At 34.0% G+C, this 24,871-nt stretch overlaps 1 protein-coding gene across 1 annotated transcript; it reads right to left on the reverse strand.

Annotated features, from left to right (window-relative positions):
• Positions 1–998: 998 nt before the first annotated feature.
• On the reverse strand, positions 999–1,394 carry LOC110933806. Its single transcript, XM_022177010.1, has one exon. The coding sequence runs from the start codon at positions 1,392–1,394 to the stop codon at positions 999–1,001; it is 396 nt and encodes a 131-aa protein (XP_022032702.1).
• Between the last annotated feature and the right edge of the window lie 23,477 nt (positions 1,395–24,871).

The raw sequence follows: 24,871 nt of genomic DNA on the forward strand, positions 1-24,871 counted from the left end.
GAGAAGGTAACCGCCATCGTCGGCGCTAGTGACCGGATTATATTGGAGTTAGAAGATTTGTGGTGTGCGACCTTGAGAAATGAATGTCGGAGGAAAGGAAATTTGTGGGTGTAAAGTTTATTGGTGGTTATATAAGAGAAAAGACATCACAAATGGATTGAGCGGTTTGACTTTTAACAGGATAAATAATTAACAATATTAAAAATGGAAGAATACAACGGTTCAGAAAGCCTAAAAATTGAAAAAAATCGCACCGGATATGAATCGAACCGTCGTCAGACGCTATGTAAACATTTGGGACTACCCGTGCGACAGACTGAATTTTGTGATACACAATTGTTTCAATTCAATTATTATATAAAGACGCGTTGATTAATTAAGTTTGGTGATGTCTTATAGTATTATATATTATATAATTTAATAATTAAGGAAAGGGGTATGTATGTGTGGTTTTTTAAAAGTCACAACTTTTCATTCTAAAGAGGCAACCCAAGTTACTTTTTGTAGGGTTATATAATGTGTAGTTGCTTCTAAAATCCAAATCAATTTAATGTGTGAACAGTATCACTAACGTGTGACAATAAATTCAAGGAGATTAACAACAATTTTGTGAACTAATTAACTTGTTCATACGTAATTTATACATGGTTCTATTTTTTATTTCTTATCATAAAGAAAAACATATACCGTAACACCAATTTAGAAGAAAACTCAATAAACATTTTCACATTATAAGTCTCACAAGACTCAAACCTTAAAATCCGCTAATTACATACTGGAAGTATAGTGAATTAAAATACAAAATATTCGGTTTGTGTTCTAAAACAAGCCATCAGAGGTGGCTTGAAATTTCCATGTGCTTTCGTTTGCGTAAATCAATAATAACCTAAAATTAAACCTTCACAAAATTTAAGGAAATATCATAATACCATGATTCATCAACAACTTAATTATTACTTGATATTATACACCAAAATCTCATCAACTTTCCGGCAGATTCACCGACCAACACCGATCTCCGAACCATCATTAGTTGCCAACTGAGCTTGTCTCAACGCCAACGTTTTATAGATCTCCATTATCAACTTATCATCGTATTCTTTCACCGGTTTCATCCCGAACTTCGCCACCCCTTCACCGAAACCACCGCTTCCGGCAACCACCTGCGAATTCGCCATTCGCATCATCATGTTCATGTAACCGTCACGAATTCCGGTGAGTAGTTTCTTCGGAGAGTATCTCAACTTCAGCTTTGATGTTACTCTTATCCGCCAGAACCGGCGTGGCCGGTTTAGACCGGTTTCGTCGGTGCTGTTGCCGCCGAGCCGGATGTAGGGTTTCCTCCGCCAGTAACGTTCGACTCTTCGGTACACTCGGGTGGTGATACCATCCATTATTTGGTTTAGAATTAAGTTGAGTGAAATGGGTGTGAATTGTAGGGTGGAAAATGTGGGTGGATGTAGTGAAGTTGTGGTGGGGGAGTTTGCCGGAGAAAGGGTGGGTCACGGAGGGTTATAAATAGGGTTAGGAGGTGTGTGTGGGGATGGGTGGATTTTGTAGCAATATTACCTGCGGATTTTCGTATGATCTGGACCGTTGGTTCTTGTTTTGACCTATGATTATTGGTTTTCGAGATTGCTATTTTCAATTAGAATTTATATTTTATTTAACTATTTTGAAAACTTTTGTACCTTCTATATGTGATCTCTTTTGTGATCTTAAAGGAACTATAAGGGTGTAAGAAGTGATTAAACATTTTGGAGTGGTAAACTAAAAAACCGACTAATTAGAGCGTGCCATGTCAATCAGTCAAAAATGTTTAAACTTTGCTGAAAAGTGTTGGCAATGGTTTAAACATTTGGTGAAGTGGTAAACTTTTTAAATAAAAAAAAGGAAAAAAATGTGATTGGTTGAGATTGGAATGGAGCCCACCCCACACCCCCCCCCTCTCTCTTTCCTTTCTCCTTTCCCGCATCGGTAAAGCATCACCGATTTTAAACCCATTTCGTCAACATTGTATGCGGCAATGGGGTTGGCAGTGGTTTGCCGCCCATTGCCGAATCGGTGAAATACGTTTGCCGCCTCCACTCCTTACCCCCTAAAGTATAGTGGTTTAAGTCTGTGATCTAAAAGGAACTATAAAGTATAGTGGTTTAAGTCCATGTTATCAAAACAAATTATAATAGTGTTGAAAGAAATACTTATATAAAATTTTAAATGAAAGAAATGTTTCATTAATTTTAATTTTAATGTTAATAAGATGGTTATGTTTATTAGGCCACATAGTGTGGTATCGCGCCACCCCGCCACATCACCATTTTTGACGCCCCATAGCGCCCTCCCCCACCCCCTGCTTGTTAACAAGGGGACGTCAGCCCCTCTCCGCCAGCACGCTAACGGGCATATTTTAGCTTGATCGAGGCATTTGGTCAAGATGAGGGGGTGCTATGGCATTAAGGGGGCTTTAAACCATTGCATGCAAGTTAAAGGAAGAGCTTTAAAGCCCCCTATGTGACGTGGATCCTACATAGCGTTGATGTGGCGTGATAAAGTCCATAGGAGCTTTATACTACACTCTCTAGCCTTAAATCAAAATTGGTTTAAACTTATTTTGTTAAATCAAATTTGATTTAAACTTATTATTAGTTACGAAATTTAAATTAAACTCGAAAATGATTTCCTACTATATACAATATGATGAATTTGATTTAATGTTAATGAGATAATTATGCTTATTAAATCAAAATTGGTTTAAACTTATTTAGTTAAATCAAATATGGTTTAAACTTTCTATTAGTTACTGAATTTAAATTTAAATTAAACTCGAAAATGATTTCCTACTATATATAATTTGATAAAAAAAAATTATAACTATTTGATAAGTTAGGAAAGATATAAATATTATATTTGTTTTTAGTCCTAATGACACACTTACGTATTTTAAATCAAATTTTGTAATACAGAAATGATTAATTACGGAATTTGAATTTAAATTAGAGTCTAAACCATTTACTACTTCAATTTTTTAAAATTAATCCAACTGATAATTTTGGAAAAATTAGTTATTATATTTGCTTTTAATGTTAATGAGACTATTATCTTTTTAACCTCAAATTTTAGTTCACAACTAAGGAAATATTTAAATATATATTCAAGATTCAATGAGTAAATTTTAAACCACATGTTGTGATCAAACCCTTGTGTTTTCCCTCCTAAACACAATAACAATAGACAAGAGGTTACCACATGGCACTTAATAGTTTAAGTGAACGCCAAGTGGTTAAAGATTGTTTTTATTTATTATAATGTATAGATTCACTTAAAAAAACAACTAGATTGTTGGCATAGGAAGCATGTTGTAGCAGTGACGTCTTAGTTGTTTATAGCTTGCGATACATTATGTGATATGTTAACCATATAAATATAAAAATGTGTGTTTTGATGTACCAATTTAAATCATTGTGACTACAAAATAAACGGAATTGAACCCGAGTTTGTTTATTTAATGAGTATTCCACCTAACAATTATACCTTACCTTTGCATCAAGACTTAACGGCGTCAAAATATAGAATAACTAGAATTTATATTGTCGAATGAAAATGTATTATATAATTTGACCCAACTGGTTTCCACACACACTTTAAGTCAAAACGTAGAACAACCGAAAACGTACGCAAAAAGAAGCATGAAAACGTATTATATTTTACCAGACTTGTTTCTGGGAAAAATATTTAAGTTGAAACGTGAATTTATACGGATTCGTACATTAAAATGTCAAAACGCAGACCAACATAAAAGTCTACATAAAAATACGCATGAGAACACATTATATTTGACCCTATTTGTTTCCAAAATATTTTACGCCGAAACATGAATTTACACCGACACATACATAAAAATAACCAAGTGAGAAAATAGTTTTTTAGATTAAAAATGAAAATACCCGGGGGGAGGGTTTAAGTTTGAAACTTACAACTCAATGGGGGTGAAAATGACATTTTATAAAGTTTTGAGAAAGTGTAGGGGGGTAAATGTCAATTTCAAAATTAAGTTTACCACTGTTTTAGTCCAGTTCTAAACTTTAGTGGTTGTTGTCTTTTGTCAAGGGATGTTTTGGTCAAGTTGAAAACTCGTTGGGTTGTTTTGTCTTTTTCAAAAGTTTAGGGGTTGTTTTTGTCAAGTTCTAAACTTTAGTGGTTGTTTTGTCTTTTTGTCAGAGGCTTTTTTGGTGAAGTTGTAAACCTAAAGGGTTGTTTTGTATTTTTGTCAGTGGCATATGCCACTGACCTTTTGTTTTGATATATATATATAGGGATGAGATAAAATAGGAACCACCTTTAGATGCGAGAACCACAGAAACTATTATCCACCTTAAATCTCTCATGTATAAGTGGTTGAGATTGAATTGTTTAAGTTTGATTTGTCTTGTAGTGATTTTATTGATTAAAAATGAATAAATAATACAAGAAGTGTATTTTGAAAAATTTGACTTATTTACTATTTATGTCAACTTGTCAAACTTACAATCAAACATCATAGACTAGATCACTCTTCATGTCAACATTAATTACGTTTATCTATTTAAAAAATAATTAATTATAACACATGATTTTTATTCAAAAAAATTACACTACATGTATAAAAAGAAAACGTCTTCAATCTCTGATCCCTGATCTTCATTTTTGTTCATTATCCTCGTCGTTTGAACGTAAAAGTCCCAACACCTACGAAAATCAAAGAAAAAACATGCGTTTACATTCCACAAACGTTTAGAGGAGCTCCGGCCGACAATCAGGGACATAAGAAAACATTTTTTTATATTCGACACCATGCACGAATTTTTTTTTACATTCGACACCGTGCATGATTTTTTTTATATTTGACAACGTACGTGAAACAATTTATCAAACATATATATATATATAATACTTTTAAAGTACTATAACCTATGACCCATGACCTTAACGCCTAGTAGTATGATGTTTGTCGTCGATAAAAATGATACGAATTTAAATACCCCAAGTATAATGTTATATGATATTTAGGTGTAAACATTTGTTAAAAAAACAAAAGATCATATCATGTGATGTTTTAAAATTCTAAAATGAATGTGAATTTTATTTACTGAATAGGATATATGTGGCCAATGTGGAACCAGACAACTTGGGAGACGCATGTTTTTTTCATAGAAACGTTTAAAAAAAGGTATTTGTGTAAAAAATGAATCTTGTATACGAAAAGACACCTGCCCTTGGTGGAGTTTTCCTACAACAACAGTTTACCATTCTAGTATTCAGGTTGGGCTGAAGTGGGTGACAGCCAAATCACAGGTCCAGAACTCGTACTATAAACCTCTGAGAAGATTGTTCAGATCAGAAATCGTATGGCGGCAGCGCGTGATCGTCAGAAAAGCTACGCTGATAAGCGTAGGAAACCCTTGGAGTTCACTGTGGGCGATCGTGTTATGTTGAAAGTTTCACCCTGGAAAAGTGTGGTGCGCTTTGGGAAGCGCGTCAAGCTTAATCCAAGTTACGTTGGGAAAATTCTGGAACGAATCGGTAAAGTGGCGTACAAACTTGAGTTACCCGCTGAATTAGGTAACATCCACGATGTCTTTCATGTCTCAAACCTAAAGAAGTGTTTGTCCGATGAAACACTTGTTGTACCGTTGCAAGAGCTGAAGATCGACGATAAGTTGCAGTTTGTTGAAGAACCTATTGAAATTATAGACCGGAAAGTTAAGGTCCGTAAACACAGTTGAATCCCAATCGTGAACGCGAGGATCAGATGAAACCCAAGTATCCTCAACTGTTCAAAACTATTGAGTCAAATCCTGATATGACTGGTGAATTTCGGGATGAAATTCCCTTTCAAGTTGGGGATGATGTGGCACCCGAGGAATATCCACAGTTATCCAGAGCTACCACTACTTATTTCCGAGACTGCTTATCAAATTTCGAGACGAAATTTCTTTCAAGTTGGGGATGATGTGACAACTCGTAATTTCAAGAGTCTTTTACTAGTTCTGTGCACGCCTTGCCTTACGTCGTATTGCATGTATGTATTTGGAATGAATTAATTTAATTTTATGTGCCTATGCGTTGAATGAATGTATGAATTGTTTTATGCTAAGAGGTTGTTTGGTCTTATAATTTTGGTCGCACACCCCATCCCGATCGCACACTCTCACACTCTTCGGTTATGTTGGCTCTTGGCCCATAACGTATACCTCACCAAACCCAACCGGCCAAGCCCAAAGCCCAAAGCCCAATCCTCACTTGATGCGCATACTAAAGGGATGTGTGTTGGGTATTGGTGACTTTTGGAAAACATATCAAACCCTAACTACCTCTCCTCTCCCACTCGAAACTGACGACAACCTTGGTCCCTTCGAAGCCCTCTCTTGTTCGAGCATCTCTCTTGTTCTCAAGCCTCCTCGTGTTATCTTGCATATCGGTTAGTGTTTGTGATTGTTTATTTGATTTCTGATCGATGCATGATGCTAGAATTGTGTGAATAGGGTTGCATGATGTAACAACTCTCACTAAAATTAATACTTAGTATGATAATTATCCAATAAGGAAACCCTAATTAAGACACCCAAGTAATCCTGCACAATCCCTAAAATTTCCAGAACAATCAGAATCAGGATCAGGGCCCCTAAAACTCAAGAGGGGTAAAACCTAGTTGACGATTATCCTCTTAAAACGTTGTCAAAATATAAACTTTCGAATTCATTGACTCACCAAGCCTAGTCCCACGCGTGGCAACCCTACGACCCTTAGGTGTCCCTTACGGACCGTAAGGGATTAGGCTTACGGTCCGTAAGCATGTCAATTTTGGTATATAAATAGCAGGCATCGGGACTTGAATTCTGCAATTGAAACAACGTAAAATCTCGGTCTGTACGTCAAGTTATCACAAAATCAGTTCTAAAACACACACGAATCACTAATTAGTATAGCGGGGTGCTGCTACGATGCCGGGTATTAACTCGATCGCTGTTCAATTCTTTTCTTTCCGTCAGCTTTTATTTTTGTAAATAATAGCTCGGGATTTTACCCTCTAAATCCCTAAACTCTGCTCGTTATCAGGGTAATAACTCTAATCGCTGCTACGATTCAATCTCCGATCGATTATAACTATCCAACGATTGTCTGAGTGCTGCTCAAATTGGGTTATACTTTGTTATTCATCGCGATTTCGACTTGAATGTTTGAGTGATGTCCGAACTCAGGCTATACTCTGTCATTCGTTGTGAATCCGCTGAATTGTTAAGTATTGCACTTGTAAATCGTTGTGAGGGTTTTTATCTCGTGATTATTGTTAAAGTTGAATTGAGTTAATACACTAATACGGGTTTCTTGTATCTAGAAATTAGAACTCGTAAGCAGAGAGCTGCTAGAATACTTAAAAGCTAAGTAAACTTAAATAAACTTAGCAGTGAAGTTAGCTGAGTAGATTAATTAATTTGTTAATTAAGTTTAGTAAGATTAATTAACCAGTTAATCAAGATTAATTAAACTAATCAAGATTAATTAAGCTAATTCAAGCTAAGCAAGATTTATTAAGCTAAATAAATTATTTAGTTAAATGGTTAAGTAAACTTAATGGTTAAGGAAACTTAATGTTTAAGGAAACTTAATGGTTAAGTAAAACTTAATAATTAAGCAAACTTAATAGTTAAAAAAAACTAAATAAATAAAAGGAAACTTAATAACTAAGAAATCTTCCTAGCTAAGAAAGGCATACTTCTTACCTATAAATAGGAGCCTAGGATTTCATTCTTCCTTGCTCATTTCTCTTCTTCTTCTCTCTATACGTTGGTGTTCTAACCAATAATCACCGATGCAATGTTCTGTCCGATCGATTCAGGAACCATCTAACGAATGCCGAAGTGTTGTGCTTTGTGAATTTCGTTAAACGGAATCCAAAGTACTATACTTTGTGAGTTCATTAAATGGATACCAAAGTACTGTCTGAATAAGACTATACTTTGTGAAATTCGTTAAGGTTCGAATCTCGTGACTACCGTTAAGGTTTGATTTGGGTTTTACACAAATACGTATTCCATTCTGTTAAACTATATGTTTAACTACCGAAAATACTTCCCACTACACACTCACAATCAAACAAACTATTAAATCATCAGAAGATCCAGAATAATAAAGTGCATGCTTAATTATCGGAAGAAGTAGAATCAAGAAGCTTGTTAACTCAATCTTGCATGCTTATAAAGTGAGTCATTCTCTTTTTACCAAATATGCTTTACAAAACTCCAAACTATTTTAAGTTATAATTACAGGGATTAAGTCTATGTAATCACCAAATTACAGCCGGTATGTGGGGTTTTGTATACATTACTTATTTCCCGTCACACTTGGACAACGAGTTAGCCAAGGGGTGATCTGACCACAGTCACAGACACCATTTGGACAACGAGATAGCCAATGGGTAGTCGAGTGACAAGTACTGTGGGTAGTTGGTTTGATATCAGAAACATTGTAATTCCCCTTAATACTGTAAATTATAACAAATGCGTCGTTTTAGTAAAATGAATGATTCACTCAGGATTTTCTGCTGACAAAACCTTTTTAAAACGCGTTTCAGATAATTACAGTAGATTGGAGTAAGAATTGGATCCAGCACTGAAGGACTTCAAGAAGTGGCTTATTTTATTAATTAAATCAAATTAAGAGATATTGTTTTTATTAAAAGCTACCTTTGTAAAACATGGAATTTATTCCATCTATTTAAATAAAATCCGGTGTTTTTAAACTCTGATAATTTTCCTAACTCACGGTCCTGATGAAATTTCCGCTGCAATGTTTTTCAAAAATAATCACCGGTACCACTGGACTGCTCGCGGCTCCCGATTCCGTCCAGGGTGGGTCGGGGGACGTGACAGTAAAGGTGGTATCAGAGCTAAGCCACTGCTTTAAGCCTATAAGTGTTGTGATAATAATACTTAAGCTTAAATAAAAATCATGAGCTGATATCTGACTTGCTTTGGAAATATGAATCTATTATATACATTTAACCTTATGAAAGGTATGTATATTACAGCCTATGAAATATATAATTATATAGATATGTATATCTATAAGAAATTCCAAAAGTCAGTTAGGAATAAAACACAAGCATATGTGTCTAGATTTCTTTATTAGGAATCTCTTTTCCCGATATCAAACATTATTTCGTTTGATCATTTGTCTCGTAGTTCGTGTGACAAAATAAACAGTGGAAACTCTATAAGTTGGAACACCATCAAAAATATAAAGAATTACCAATGCGTTATCATAAACTATTAACGCAAGTAAGAAACATGTAAAGTTGTGCTATTGCACAAGAAAACACATGAAACTTAAAATTATATGTCCACATACATCAAAATTTATCACACACGACTTCCAAAGCAAGACCTTTGAAAAATATAAACTTGGGCACGATAATAATTCCGTCAGTAAAAGAACTCCTAAATCAAAAAGCGGCACTTTGCCACATGATCTTACAAATGATCTAAATCTCACTGAGGTACGTTAAAACAAGAATCCAATCTGAGTCATAATTATTAACACTGCAAAAGGAATCCCATACCTTTGCAAATCTCCTATTTTCGTTTTATTCGACATTCCCTGATAATGTCACTTAACAACGGTTATCACACGAAATTCCAGATAAGAAGTTCTTATATTTCTTTCGTTGCAATTCTGACTTCTGCCTATAAAGAGTTGACTTTCGTGTTTCTACTTCCTCTAATAGTCATCATACCATGAGGATTTCTTACATAGTAGCAAATATTGATCTATTCCATTTCTTGGTAAATCCACACTTTAGACATGCACTGTTTATTGCGCATGTGGTTCGTTTGATTTATGAAGACCACTGGAGGGCTTCACTCCAATTTGTTATTTTTATCAAAAGTTCAAATATCGTATCACTATACTTGATCTTTGCATTTATAAAGCACGTTTATTGCAAAACGTTGACTCTTTGATATCAAGTCAATAAGTTTCTTGAAAAAACTCAATCTCCTTTAGCATACATGGTTTTTGTTGTAACCATGTCAGAACTTTCTTGAACTCGTTTTGTTTACACCAAGTTCAATTGTTTGAACTTGCTCGCATTACGTATTCAATTCAAAGTCCCATATGATGGATTGAAGCCATCATATTCAAAATAGTCCCAACAAGCACTTCAATTCTCTTGAACCATAACATGCTTGTTTAGTCTTCGAATTCATCAAATCATTTCTTTGATTACGATCACCTTGTGGTGACATTTTCACAAAATTTGAAGATTGCGCTAATCTCGTTTATGCTTATGACTAGTTATTAATAATATATTAATAATAGTAGTATTAATATTATTTTAGGTATTAGGGTTATTGTCAGGAACACATATTGGATAACCTAGCCTTAGTTAGGCATGGACTGGCCACCTATGCTTAAACAAGGCAGCACTAACCAATATCCAACCATGATAATAACTATTTAATATATATAAATTAAGTCATCATACTTATTTAGTAAATTTCAATTATATATATATAAAAATATTTTTTATATTATATATATAGAAATATATATACTTTGTACTATAAAGAAAAGACATATTTTCATAAAACAATCAAATTGACGAATAAAATTATCTAAATAATTGTCTAAGTATTCATAATGTTCATCTTGATTAATATTTCACAACTATTAAATACTTATAGAAATATTCTTTTATAATATATATATATATATATTAAAATGTCAAATGTTATTTACGCAAGCCAATATTTAAGTATGCTTGATATTAAAATAAACATTTATTATTTTACTTTATTGATTTAAAATATCCTATTATAAAATCTTATAGTTAAACATACTTGATTCTAAAAATGATAATCGTGAGTTCTAGAATATTGGGTAAACCTATTTATAAAACATATATCATTATTTGTCAAAATTACCACGGGTTTTGATATTTTAAACCTATCTATATTTATTTATTATTCTACTTTATGATAACATAAAAGGAAAAGGTATTTAATAAATCAAAAGATCACCTATCTTTAATCAAACCTTTTGATTAAAGTCATCTGAATACAATTATGTATTAAGACAAAAATACACTAACTTTATTATCTTTTCATGTATTCTTACAAATCACCCATCACAGCACATTGAATTTCTCATATCATACTTCAATATTTGACGAATCATTTTCATGTTTTCATTTCATTTTGAACCGGTCAATCTTAGGTCTTCCTTAGGTACCAATCAAGGTAAGTTTTCCTTTGACAAAGAATTTTACTAATTCCAAAAAGTTCTTCACATTCATTCTAAAAATCTATAGATCATATATCTTTTGGCTTGAACATAATCACCTTAGAAACTATATCATGTCATCAGGAATGTCTTATCTTTTGAAATATCCAGATTCGCTTCCTTGAAACTCTCAAATTCGAAAACGATGAATTTATTCGGTCATCATTGAATTCTTTCAATCATTACAAACACTTTGTAGCGTCCGAATAGATTTGTAGCCTGTGCTAAACCCTATTCATACGCCATTCGTTTGATTTGTCATATTCTTGGTACAATTATGTACTCAGATTACGATACACTAAATTCTATTGTTCAGTACCATTTAAGTAAACGATATTGATTTTCGGATAATCATTAACAAATCATTTTCCCTACTTCCATTCACAAATAGATATTTATCAATTCAGAATCTCCCTCAAATTGATCAAAGTAAGTTCATTTCAGATATTGAATCCAATTGTTCCTATAAATCATTTTTATTTTTCATACCCCTCAAAATATCTTTTGATTCCATTCCACGATACATTGTTTCTCTTAATTAGAAGAAGAAACATAACCCAAGAAAATATCATAGTCCAAATCTTGAGGACGAGATTTTTATTAAGGTGGGGAGGATGTAACAACTCTCACTAAAATTAATACTTAGTATGATAATTATCCAATAAAGAAACCCTAATTAAGACACCCAAGTAATCCTGCACAATCCCTAAAATTTCCAGAACAATCAGAATCAGGATCAGGGCCCCTAAAACTCAAGAGGGGTAAAACCTAGTTGACGATTATCCTCTTAAAACGTTGTCAAAATATAAACTTTCGAATTCATTGACTCAGCAAGCCTAGTCCCACGCGTGGCAACCCTACGACCCTTAGGTGTCCCTTACGGACCGTAAGGGATTAGGCTTACAGTCCGTAAGCATGTCAATTTTGGTATATAAATAGCAGGCATCGGGACTTGAATTCTGCAATTGAAACGACGTAAAATCTCGGTCTGTACGTCAAGTTATCACAAAATCAGTTCTAAAACACACACGAATCACTAATTAGTATAGCGGGGTGCTGCTACGATGCCGGGTATTAACTCGATCGCTGTTCAATTCTTTTCTTTCCGTCAGCTTTTATTTTTGTAAATAATAGCTCGGGATTTTACCCTCTAAATCCCTAAACTCTGCTCGTTATCAGGGTAATAACTCTAATCACTGCTACGATTCAATCTCCGATCGATTATAACTATCCAACGATTGTCTGAGTGCTGCTCAAATTGGGTTATACTTTGTTATTCATCGCGATTTCGACTTGAATGTTTGAGTGTTGTCCGAACTCGGGCTATACTCTGTCATTCGTTGTGAATCCGCTGAATTGTTAAGTATTGCACTTGTAAATCGTTGTGAGGGTTTTTATCTCGTGATTATCGTTAAAGTTGAATTGAGTTAATACACTAATACGGGTTTCTTGTATCTAGAAATTAGAACTCGTAAGCAGAGAGCTGCTAGAATACTTAAAAGCTAAGTAAACTTAAATAAACTTAGCAGTGAAGTTAGCTGAGTAGATTAATTAATTTGTTAATTAAGTTTAGTAAGATTAATTAACCAGTTAATCAAGATTAATTAAACTAATCAAGATTAATTAAGCTAATTCAAGCTAAGCAAGATTTATTAAGCTAAATAAATTATTTAGTTAAATGGTTAAGTAAACTTAATGGTTAAGGAAACTTAATGTTTAAGGAAACTTAATGGTTAAGTAAAACTTAATAATTAAGCAAACTTAATAGTTAAGAAAAACTAAATAAATAAAAGGAAACTTAATAACTAAGAAATCTTCCTAGCTAAGAAAGGCATACTTCTTACCTATAAATAGGAGCCTAGGATTTCATTCTTCCTTGCTTATTTCTCTTCTTCTTCTCTCTATACGTTGGTGTTCTAACCAATAATCACCGATGCGATGTTCTGTCCGATCGATTCAGGAACCATCTAACGAATGCCGAAGTGTTGTGCTTTGTGAATTTCGTTAAACGGAATCCAAAGTACTATACTTTGTGAGTTCATTAAATGGATACCAAAGTACTGTCTGAATAAGACTATACTTTGTGAAATTCGTTAAGGTTCGAATCTCGTGACTACCGTTAAGGTTTGATTTGGGTTTTACACAAATACGTATTCCATTCTGTTAAACTATATGTTTAACTACCGAAAATACTTCCCACTACACACTCACAATCAAACAAACTATTAAATCATCAGAAGATCCAGAATAATAAAGTGCATGCTTAATTATCGGAAGAAGTAGAATCAAGAAGCTTGTTAACTCAATCTTGCATGCTTATAAAGTGAGTCATTCTCTTTTTACCAAATATGCTTTACAAAACTCCAAACTATTTTAAGTTATAATTACAGGGATTAAGTCTATGTAATCACCAAATTACAGCCGGTATGTGGGGTTTTGTATACATTACTTATTTCCCGTCACACTTGGACAACGAGTTAGCCAAGGGGTGATCTGACCACAGTCACAGACACCATTTGGACAACGAGATAGCCAATGGGTAGTCGAGTGACAAGTACTGTGGGTAGTTGGTTTGATATCAGAAACATTGTAATTCCCCTTAATACTGTAAATTATAACAAATGCGTCGTTTTAGTAAAATGAATGATTCACTCAGGATTTCCTGCTGACAAAACCTTTTTAAAACGCGTTTCAGATAATTACAGTAGATTGGAGTAAGAATTGGATCCAACACTGAAGGACTTCAAGAAGTGGCTTATTTTATTAATTAAATCAAATTTAGAGATATTGTTTTTATTAAAAGCTACCTTTGTAAAACATGGAATTTATTCCATCTATTTAAATAAAATTCGGTGTTTTTAAACTCTGATAATTTTCCTAACTCACGGTCCTGATGAAATTTCCGCTGCAATGTTTTTCAAAAATAATCACCGGTACCACTAGACTGCTCGCGGCTCCCGATTCCGTCCAGGGTGGGTCGGGGGACGTGACACATGATACCAAGACTTTGGTAATTTTCTTGTGTGAACAAAACTGTGGAATCGATCTCGTAGTATTAATCAGTGAATTATGGTTGCATGATATGTATGTTTTAGTGATTTCGGGTGGAATGGGAATACCCGGATCTATTTAGGATGAGTTGTTGATGATTACTTGATGTTTTAGGGTTCATGCATATAATTGTTAGTAAGTGATAATGATAATTGTTACTCGATGATGTTTTGGGATAACTAGAGTTTATGTGAATAGATGAAACTGGTTTGATACTTAATCAGTGGTGTAGAGTCGCATGATGATGAATAACCGTTGCAAAATTGTGTTGTTTGATCTGATTTTGAAATGTGACAATATGTTTGCTGATTTTACGGGATATTGGTTAATAAGGGAATTGATCAGTTACGTTGGGTGGGGTTTCGACAGATGTTGCGAGTCACAACCTCATGGTTCCGACTCGAAATCAGACTCCACAAAACAAGAAGACTCGAGACCAACTGGTTGCGAGTCGAGACCAGTGTGGTTTCGACTCGGGACATGACTCGAAACCTCAGGGTTTCGACTAATGAAGTTTTCACTCGAAATTGCCGGTTGTGACTCGAGACCTCGAGTTTGAGAGTCGAGACCTTATGGATTCGACTAATGTCCACTCAAAATGAGCTTTGAACTGATTAGGCCAGACATGGATTATTGGGCCACACGATAACATTGGGTTGTTTTGTCCCATGACAACAAAAGAAACACGGCTGAGCCAAAAATTGCCCAGTAACGGAAAAACAATAGCAATAACGGTAACGATCAATACGGTATTCGATCAATGGTGAAACGATACTATGATAATAACACTGTAACGATATGTCGCAACCCCCGGCCCCTAATTACTTGGGAACGGGCGACCGCAAACCAGTATCAGTGTTATCAGTGTTTATCAATTTGGCAGCGGAATTTACATCAGGATCGTAGTTAGGAAATATTTTATCAGAGTAAACACCACATTTTTATAATAATAAATACATTGGGATAAACCCAAGTTTCTATTACAAACATGTTTATAGGGATAAACCCTAATTTATTGAAATAAAACATCATCTTTATTTAAGTAACTTTTATAGCCACTTTTCCAAGCCTTCAGTGCTGTACAGCTGGCTTCTAATTGGCTTTCACATTTTGTTACCTGAAACGCATTTAAAAACATTTTATCAGCAAGAAATACTGGCGAGTAAATCCCAATTTAATCAAAACAAGTTTGTAACACCCCAAAAATGGTAAATAATAAGTAAAGGTAAACAGTAAACTTAACATAGTTAAGTATGTATGGTAAGATGGTAGCTAAATGTGAGTTAACATTATGAATTGTAATTAGTAATTAAGTCTAAGGGGGTTAAGTGTTAAATGATTAAACTTAATTACTATAAACAATTAAAACTCAAAAAGATAGTAAAAAGAAGTCCCTGGGGATCGATCGACCAAGAACAGGAAGAGAAGGGAAAACCCTAAACTCAAGATATCAAGAAATTGAAGCCTAAATCACAAGAAAATTCGATGCATGAGCCCCTTTTTCCGAAAATCTAACCCTAATAGTGAAGTGGTAAGTTTAATTTTCTGAAATTGTGATCTAAGGGGGTTAAGTGTTAAATGATTAAACTTAATTACTATAAACAATTAAAACTCAAAAAGATAGTAAAAAGAAGTCCCTGGGGATCGATCGACCAAGAACAGGAAGAGAAGGGAAAACCCTAAACTCAAGATATCAACAAATTGAAGCCTAAATCACAAGAAAATTCGATGCATGAGCCCCTTTTTCCGAAAATCTAACCCTAATTAGTGAAGTGGTAAGTTTAATTTTCTGAAATTGTGATTTGTTGAATGAGGGGCCAAACCCAATTTCGATTCCTTGTGTTAAATATGAGAAATTCGAGTTTGAATTGCTCTCTAGAACAAGAAACCATGTTGACTTCAGTTTGGTATGAAGATTTTAGTGAAAACCCATTTGAATTTGTGATGATATGATTAGAGATGATGATGCATGTGTTTATTCTTGATGTAGTATGATGGGAAAGGTTAATATATGCATAATGATGTTATAATAATCTGAATATTTGAGGAATTTATGTGTTTGAGATGTATTGCCATGATTTTAGAATGACTTGGTAGAGATGCGTTTGCTATGCTTGTGTATTGTGCTAGTTAAGATTGTACGCACATAAGATGTTCGATGAAATGCTTGAGCCGAATTGGTTATGTATGAACATGAGAAATTGTAGTTTTAATGATCTAATGATGGCATGAAATATGAATACGAATAATGAACGTTATAGTAATGATGTAAATGCGTGAAAGCAATGTATAATGTGAAAGCTAAACGTGAATGTGATGCACCTTATAGGGTCGAAGAAAAGAGGAGAATCCAGCCAAGCAAAGGCAATAGGAGGGCACAACTCCAGTAAGTTCTTATGAACTTCGTTTACTTTACTAGTGGATTTATGAATAATATTAATGATAATATGAATTCGTACTATTTTCCGTTGTGGATTTAAAATTGATTTAGATATAAGGAATTATATCGAAGACGGTTTTAGAAGTTATGTTGTAGCGAATTCGAAATAGCAAATCCATTGCGGATTTGGTTATGCCAACGGAGGTTATGATAAGCTATGCGAGTCGACCGGTTCTAGTTGAACAAGTCGAGTAAGAATAAGCTACCACCCGTTTTAAATGGGTGGTCATGAATGTTATGATGAATGCTTGAAGGTTAGTCCATTATACGGATGGAAAGAAAGAATTATGTTGAAAGCAATTAACCCAATGTTACCGGGTCGTATGCGATAAGCTTGAACCTCATTATGAGGGTATATGCCATTACCCATTTAATTGGGTAAATCGAATGCGTAAGAATAATGAAATCATATGAACGAATGAAGCTAAAATGTTGTTACATTGAGTTAAATGAGAATTACGACTAACTTTTGAAGTCTTGTCATTGAATGTAGGTAAATCCTCAACTTAGGCGACTGGGCGAAATGGAGCGAGCACACGATCAAAATAAGTCTTACCAAGCGCTTCCGCTAGCTATGTTAATATTTTGGGTCAAAATACTTTTTGTACAAATTGTTGGTAAAACGCCTTTAAGTACTTGATGTTTTAGTTCTAGTAGTATCTTGTAGAATGATATTGTTTTGATTATGGTTAAAACAGGGGCATACTCGTTTTACGGACGGGTCATGCCCAATTTTTGTAAAAATTTTAATTATGTATTCAAGTTGGTGTTTTTGATGTCTGTTAAATTACTCTAGTAAGTAATTTACCTTTTTGAGTTGTGAAAGATTTGTATATTTTAAAAGTTTATGTTTTCTAGCGTCTTTGGATGTCATTTCTTCTAGACGCAAAAGCGGGTGTTTCAAGTTGGTATCAGAGCCAAGGTTTGAGGGATTCGGGCAAGAGTCATAGTGCTCGAACTCAAACCGATGGCTCGTGCAAAAGTGTGCTCGCTCCGAGATCGCCAATGAGGTAAAACTTTAAGTTTTTGTTAAACACGAGTATGTATAGTGTGTTTATGATAAATATTTAAGTTAAGTATGCGAAATAGTAAAAATGGGAGTTAAACTTTGGGTTTTATCTGATCTGCCGTCACACACAGGTGTGTCGTTAAGTGACACAGCTGTGTGGATCATTGATGCTTGTTGCTGAGATCAGGGTGTATAGCAAGGCTGACACAGCTGTGTGACATTGTACTCAAAAAATCAACACAGCTGTGTCTGGGCAAAATTTTTCAGCACTTTAACGAAGGAAAGGCCGTCGCCGACGGGCTTCCATGCCGTCGCCGACGCCCCCCCCCCCCAATTTATCCGACGCACTAACTCGCTGTCTACGGACAAAAATGGGCGACGGTCACTTTTTAGGACCCGTCGCCGACGGCTGTTAGAAGTGCGATCTGCTGAAATTTGTTGCTTTGCTTGTTTTTCATGATTAGGATTTTTGTGTGATCTAAAAGACATATAGATCATGATATAAGATCCTTATAATCATAAGGATAAGATACTTATGATCACAATCCGTGATCACAACGAAAAAGTATTCATAAAGAATTAAAGGTAATGATGTGAATAACATAAGTTGAATAACAAGCCTTAGATGATCAAGATTTTGAATTGCACGATTACAAGTGTAGTAAACAAAGGTCGAAGTATATGTTATATGGAAAGCATATGATTTGTATTAAACAGACACATGATGTTGTGTTAAGCTGGTCCGCCAGATTTTTATGTTTTTCATGATTTAGCCAAAAGTACTTTCCGAAAGCCACTTCAACGTTTATTTAGGGTCCATGTAAGACCTAACATGATATATGTAACCACAATTAGTGGTTACGATGGAAAGAAATTTGTAAAGGTCAAAAGTAAAGTGTCGAATGACACGAATGAATGCTGAAAGTTTAAAAAGTGAGTAAAGTCTAAAATATGAGAATGTGAATGAAGTAAATACGGATTAATGAACTATGATGTACTGAAGCTTGTAAATTATGATTTAAGTTCCCATACATCTCAGAAATGCCCGTGTTGTGTTCCTGTCAAGTTATAAGAAGATATAACAAGATCATGTAGATCGTCGATGATAAAGTAAAATTTATAAAAAGTAGAATGTAATGAATGAATGACATGAAATGAATGATGAATGCATAAAGTGGAGTTGGAATTCGTATAAAAATTCGGATGAATGTATGCTTTGATAGAATTATGCATTTGAGTCTTGTACCTTGTACATGAATGGAGTGATGCTTATGTGTATTTAATGATTTGCTTTAGTATGATTAAGAGGCGAATATGTGCTAAATGTGAATCATACGAGCTAACTAGTAAAGTATATGTTGAAATTATGTTATATAGTTGTTTCGAATGAAATTTGCTAATTGTAGAATCATGGAGCATTAGCATGTGAAAATACGTGTATGTGAATGTATATGTGTATTGTTTAGAGGATCACGTAAATTGTACATGCCGTACAATACGAGTATGAGAGACGCAGGGTATTATTATTATGACCTACCATATTTAGATGAATACATGTCCGAAGGTTTGAAGTATGTAAATGACACAGTTGACTTTCTGAAGGTCAACAGTAAAGGGATATCATGAGATAGTCATTAGACACAATTGTTTAAGTAGAGAGTTAATGTGTTACGTACTAGATGAATTACATGTTATGATGGATGATAGTTTAGTTGTATGGATTTGAAATGAGATAACTATTAATGAACGTCTCAATTATATGAAAATTCTACTAACGAAAGTCGATTAATGTATGAATAGAAAGAAAGTGAACAGTCGTATGTATGCTCACATAAACTAATGATATTACGAAAGTACTGATATATAAGGATGGAAATCCGTAAATTGTCGAACCGTAGGGTAAAATGTGGAATATTTGATTTTGGCAAGGTAGATCCACCACGGATATAGTTGTGGTGGAAAACGAAAGAAGTCTTAGTGTGAAAATAGAAGGCATGAAAAGTACAAGCGAGATTCGGGCAAAGTGCTTAAATCTTATTAAACGAGTCGAATAATTCATAAGGATTATTAAGCCAAAAAAATTTATAAGTTAAAAAAAAATTTCTTAATCTGGACGTAGGATTTCATGTCCATATGAAAGAGGACCAAATTTTTGGTCATGTAGGAAGAAACGGGAGGTTAATCGGGTAAGCGGTTCAAAGTTATGCGCGTTTAAGCATGCAAGTATGAAGTAATGTATGAAAGATATGCACGTGTGAAGTTACGTAGTAAGGTATGCACGTATGAGGTTGTGTATGATTGTACACACGTATGTAAAGATGTAGGAATGCATGTATGTATGAAGGTGCGTATGTAGATAAGTACGAATGTATGCATGAGTGTGTGTATATGTAGAGATGAAGCAATGTATGAACGTATGTGGATATGTACGTAAGTAGGCATGAATGTATGTACGAGTGCATGAAGAAAGAATTATCGTCCATGAAGGTATGAGGGATATGTATGAATGTACGCATGTACGTAGAGGTGCAGGAATGTATGTAAGTATGAATGAATGAATGTAAGTACGTATGAAGGTAGGAATAAATGTATGCACATATGTATATATGTATGAATGAATGTATGTATGTATGTATGCACGTGTAAAAGCATGTGCGAATGTATGATATGGATACGTTTGAGTATTAACGTTATTAAACGTGTTCCTGTTGAGAAAGCAAAGTAATAAAAGTATGAGAACATTGGATGCATGAGGAATTGAAGTTGATCTCGGAAAGGGTAAAGTTACGTTATGTTACGAATTAAACCAATTAAGAACCTTGTGAGGGTTTTATGAGTACGAATATGTTATCATATCTAAAGTATTGAAGTGTTATATACATTGTATGAAAGTTAGGGCTATTATTATATTAAATGCAAAGATCCCTATGAATTCTCAATTATGTAAGCTTTCTCAATTATGTAAGCTTTGGTCTTACAAGTCATATTATTTGATCCAAGTACAGTATAATGCTAATACAAATAAGAAATTTGTGAAGGAGTTATAGGTTAATAAACACCAAATTAAACAAAAGAATGAAATGAAATAAGATAACCATCGATGTTAAATATAAGAAGGATGAAGTGACATGCTGTAAGAATGCTCTGTTTAGAAGTAAGTACAATGTATACTCCAATATGAAATGACCTGACACGAACAGGTCAAATGAATGAAAATGATATGTTAGAGAGCGGTCATGCATTGACCTGTTATAAATGGGTCAAACAAACCAAGGTTTTAAAGAAACTAGAAATGGGATTAAATGTGCATAGTACAGGTCGGTAACAAACGTAGTATAATGACGAATCTCGAGTTAAGTACGAAAGGTGAGTATGAAATAGTAGTTATGTTGCAAGTATGTTTTCGGGTATATGTAAATAGATGTATGAGTGTATATATATGAATGTACGTACGTATGTGTTAGAGGGGATTGTAGGTGCACAAGTAATAAAGCTTGTATGTATGTATGTATGTATGTATGTATGTATGTATGTATGTATGTATGTATGTATGTATGTATGTATGTATGTATGTATGTATGTATGTATGTATGTATGTATGTATGTATGTATGTATGTATGTATGTATGTATGTATGTATGTATGTATGTATGTATGTATGTATGTATGTATGTATGTATGTATGTATGTATGTATGTATGTATGTATGTATGTATGTATGTATGTATGTATGTATGTATGTATGTATGTATGTATGTATGTATGTATGTATGTATGTATGTATGTATGTATGTATGTATGTATGTATTGTATGTATGTATGTATGTATGTATGTATGTATGTATGTATGTATGTATGTATGTATGTATGTATGTATGTATGTATGTATGTATGTATGTATGTATGTATGTATGTATGTATGTATGTATGTATGTATGTATGTATGTATGTATGTATGTATGTATGTATGTATGTATGTATGTATGTATGTATGTATGTATGTATGTATGTATGTATGTATGTATGTATGTATGTATGTATGTATGTATGTATGTATGTATGTATGTATGTATGTATGTATGTATGTATGTATGTATGTATGTATGTATGTATGTATGTATGTATGTATGTATGTATGTATGTATGTATGTATGTATGTATGTATGTATGTATGTATGTATGTATGTATGTATGTATGTATGTATGTATGTATGTAGGAGCAAACGTGTGTGTATGTAGGAGCAAACGTGTAATTATAAGTATATGAGTATTATACTTGATTTAAGAAAGTAACGATAGGACGTATAGCTATGTATGTTCATGAATGAGACCCTTTTTACAAAATATGGGTGCATTCTTGCCATGGTATGTATTTTGAATGAAATGAATGAATAAACGTGCACTGATGAACACCACTAAGGAGCTAACATGAGGCAAGAATTCGGAATTTAAAGATATGTGAATATATTTCAGAATTGTGTTACGTAGAGGGACCGGTCAGTTAAGGACTTTGGTCCCGTGGAAATGAGCAAAGTTTCGAGGACGAAACCTCTTTTAAGGGGGGTAGACTTGTAACACCCCAAAAATGGTAAATAATAAGTAAATGTAAACAGTAAACTTAACATAGTTAAGTATGTATGGTAAGATGGTAGCTAAATGTGGGTTAACATTATGAATTGTAATTAGTAATTAAGTCTAAGGGGGTTAAGTGTTAAATGATTAAACTTAATTACTAAAAACAATTAAAACTCAAAAAGATAGTAAAAAGAAGTCCCTGGGGATCGATCGACCAAGAACAGGAAGAGAAGGGAAAACCCTAAACTCAAGATATCAAGAAATTGAAGCCTAAATCACAAGAAAATTCGATGCATGAGCCCCTTTTTCTGAAAATCTAACCCTAATTAGTGAAGTGGTAAGTTTAATTTTCTGAAATTGTGATTTGTTGAATGAGGGGTCAAACCCAATTTCGATTCCTTGTGTTAAATATGAGAAATTCGAGTTTGAATTGCTCTCTAGAACAAGAAACCATGTTGACTTCAGTTTGGTATGAAGATTTTAGTGAAAACCCATTTGAAGTTGTGATGATATGATTAGAGATGATGATGCATGTGTTTATTCTTGATGTAGTATGATGGGTAAGGTTAATATATGCATAATGATGTTATAATAATGTGAATATTTGAGGAATTTATGTGTTTGAGATGTATTGCCATGATTTTAGAATGACTTGGTAGAGATGTGTTTGCTATGCTTGTGTATTGTGCTAGTTAAGATTGTACGCACATAAGGTGTTCGATGAAATGCTTGAGCCGAATTGGTTATGTATGAACATGAGAAATTGTAGTTTTAATGATCTAATGATGGCATGAAATATGAATACGAATAATGAACGTTATGGTAATGATGTAAATGCGTGAAAGCAATGTATAATGTGAAAGCTAAACGTGAATGTGATGCACCTTATAGGGTCGAAGAAAAGAGGAGAATCAAGCCAAGCAAAGGCAATAGGAGCGCACAACTCCGGTAAGTTCTTATGAACTTCGTTTACTTTACTAGTGGATTTATGAATAATATTAATGATAATATGAATTCGTACTATTTTCCGTTGTGGATTAAAAATTGATTTAGATATAAGGAATTATATCGAAGACGGTTTTAGAAGTTATGTTGTAGCGAATGCGAAATAGCAAATCCATTGCGGATTTGGTTATGCCAATGGAGGTTATGATAAACTATGCGAGTCGACCGGTTCTAGTTGAACAAGTCGAGTAAGAATAAGCTACCACCCGTTTTAAATGGGTGGTCATGAATGTTATGATGAATGCTTGAAGGTTAGTCCATTATACGGATGGAAAGAAAGAATTATGTTGAAAGCAATTAACCCGATGTTACCGGGTCGTATGCGATAAGCTTGAACCTCATTATGAGGGTATATGCCATTACCCATTTAATTGGGTAAATCGAATGCGTAAGAATAATGAAATCATATAAACGAATGAAGCTAAAATGTTATTACATTGAGTTAAATGAGAATTACGACTAACTTTTGAAGTCTTGTCATTGAATGTAGGTAAATCCTCTACTTAGGCGACTCGGCGAAATGGAGCGAGCACACGATCAAAATAAGTCTTACCAAGCGCTTCCGCTAGCTATGTTAATATTTTGGGTCAAAATACTTTTTGTACAAATTGTTGGTAAAACGCCTTTAAGTACTTGATGTTTTAGTTCTAGTAGTATCTTGTAGAATGATATTGTTTTGATTATGGTTAAAACAGGGGCATACTCGTTTTACGGACGGGTCATACCCAATTTTTGTAAAAATTTTAATTATGTATTCAAGTTGGTGTTTTTTATGTCTATTAAATTACTCTAGTAAGTAATTTACCTTTTTGAGTTGTGAAAGATTCGTATATTTTAAAAGTTTATGTTTTCTAGCGTCTTTGGATGTCATTTCTTCTAGACGCAAAAGCGGGTGTTTCAAAGTTTTATCATTTTACAGCATTGAGGGCAATCGAGCAATTACATTTGTTTCCATCTACGTTAATTACCACCCACGGTACTGTCAATCCTGACTGGTGGTAATGTTACTACTCACAGTGTAGTAACAAATTTTGTATACAAAACCCCAACATACCGACGATAATTGTAGAATTACAAATACTCAATCACTGTGAAATGTAATTTAAACAATTGAGGTTTTGTAAAAACAGTTTGTGAAAAGAGGAATCACTCACATTGCTATTTTAGGTATTTACCCGTGACTTCCTAGTTATAATCTAATTAAATAAACAATGCACACGCGTTACTATAATAACCCAAAATTTACATTAGTTATACCCTCCCTGAGACAGAACTCTAACGACTGAGTCAGGCAGAGCCTCGACATGCGTTACGGAGCACTAGATCAATCGGGTAGCGTATCTAATACGTAACCGGGGGTTATAATACTTACAACGAGGCAGAGCTTCGCTAATTAGGGGGGGTATAATACCTGGGAATTACTTTAGCTATTCAGAAATTTAGAGAGAGAATTGTGTGATGAACGAATTGAA

The sequence above is a fragment of the Helianthus annuus genome, chromosome 4 (genome assembly GCF_002127325.2).
Source record: "Helianthus annuus cultivar XRQ/B chromosome 4, HanXRQr2.0-SUNRISE, whole genome shotgun sequence".
Lineage (NCBI taxonomy): Eukaryota > Viridiplantae > Streptophyta > Magnoliopsida > Asterales > Asteraceae > Helianthus > Helianthus annuus.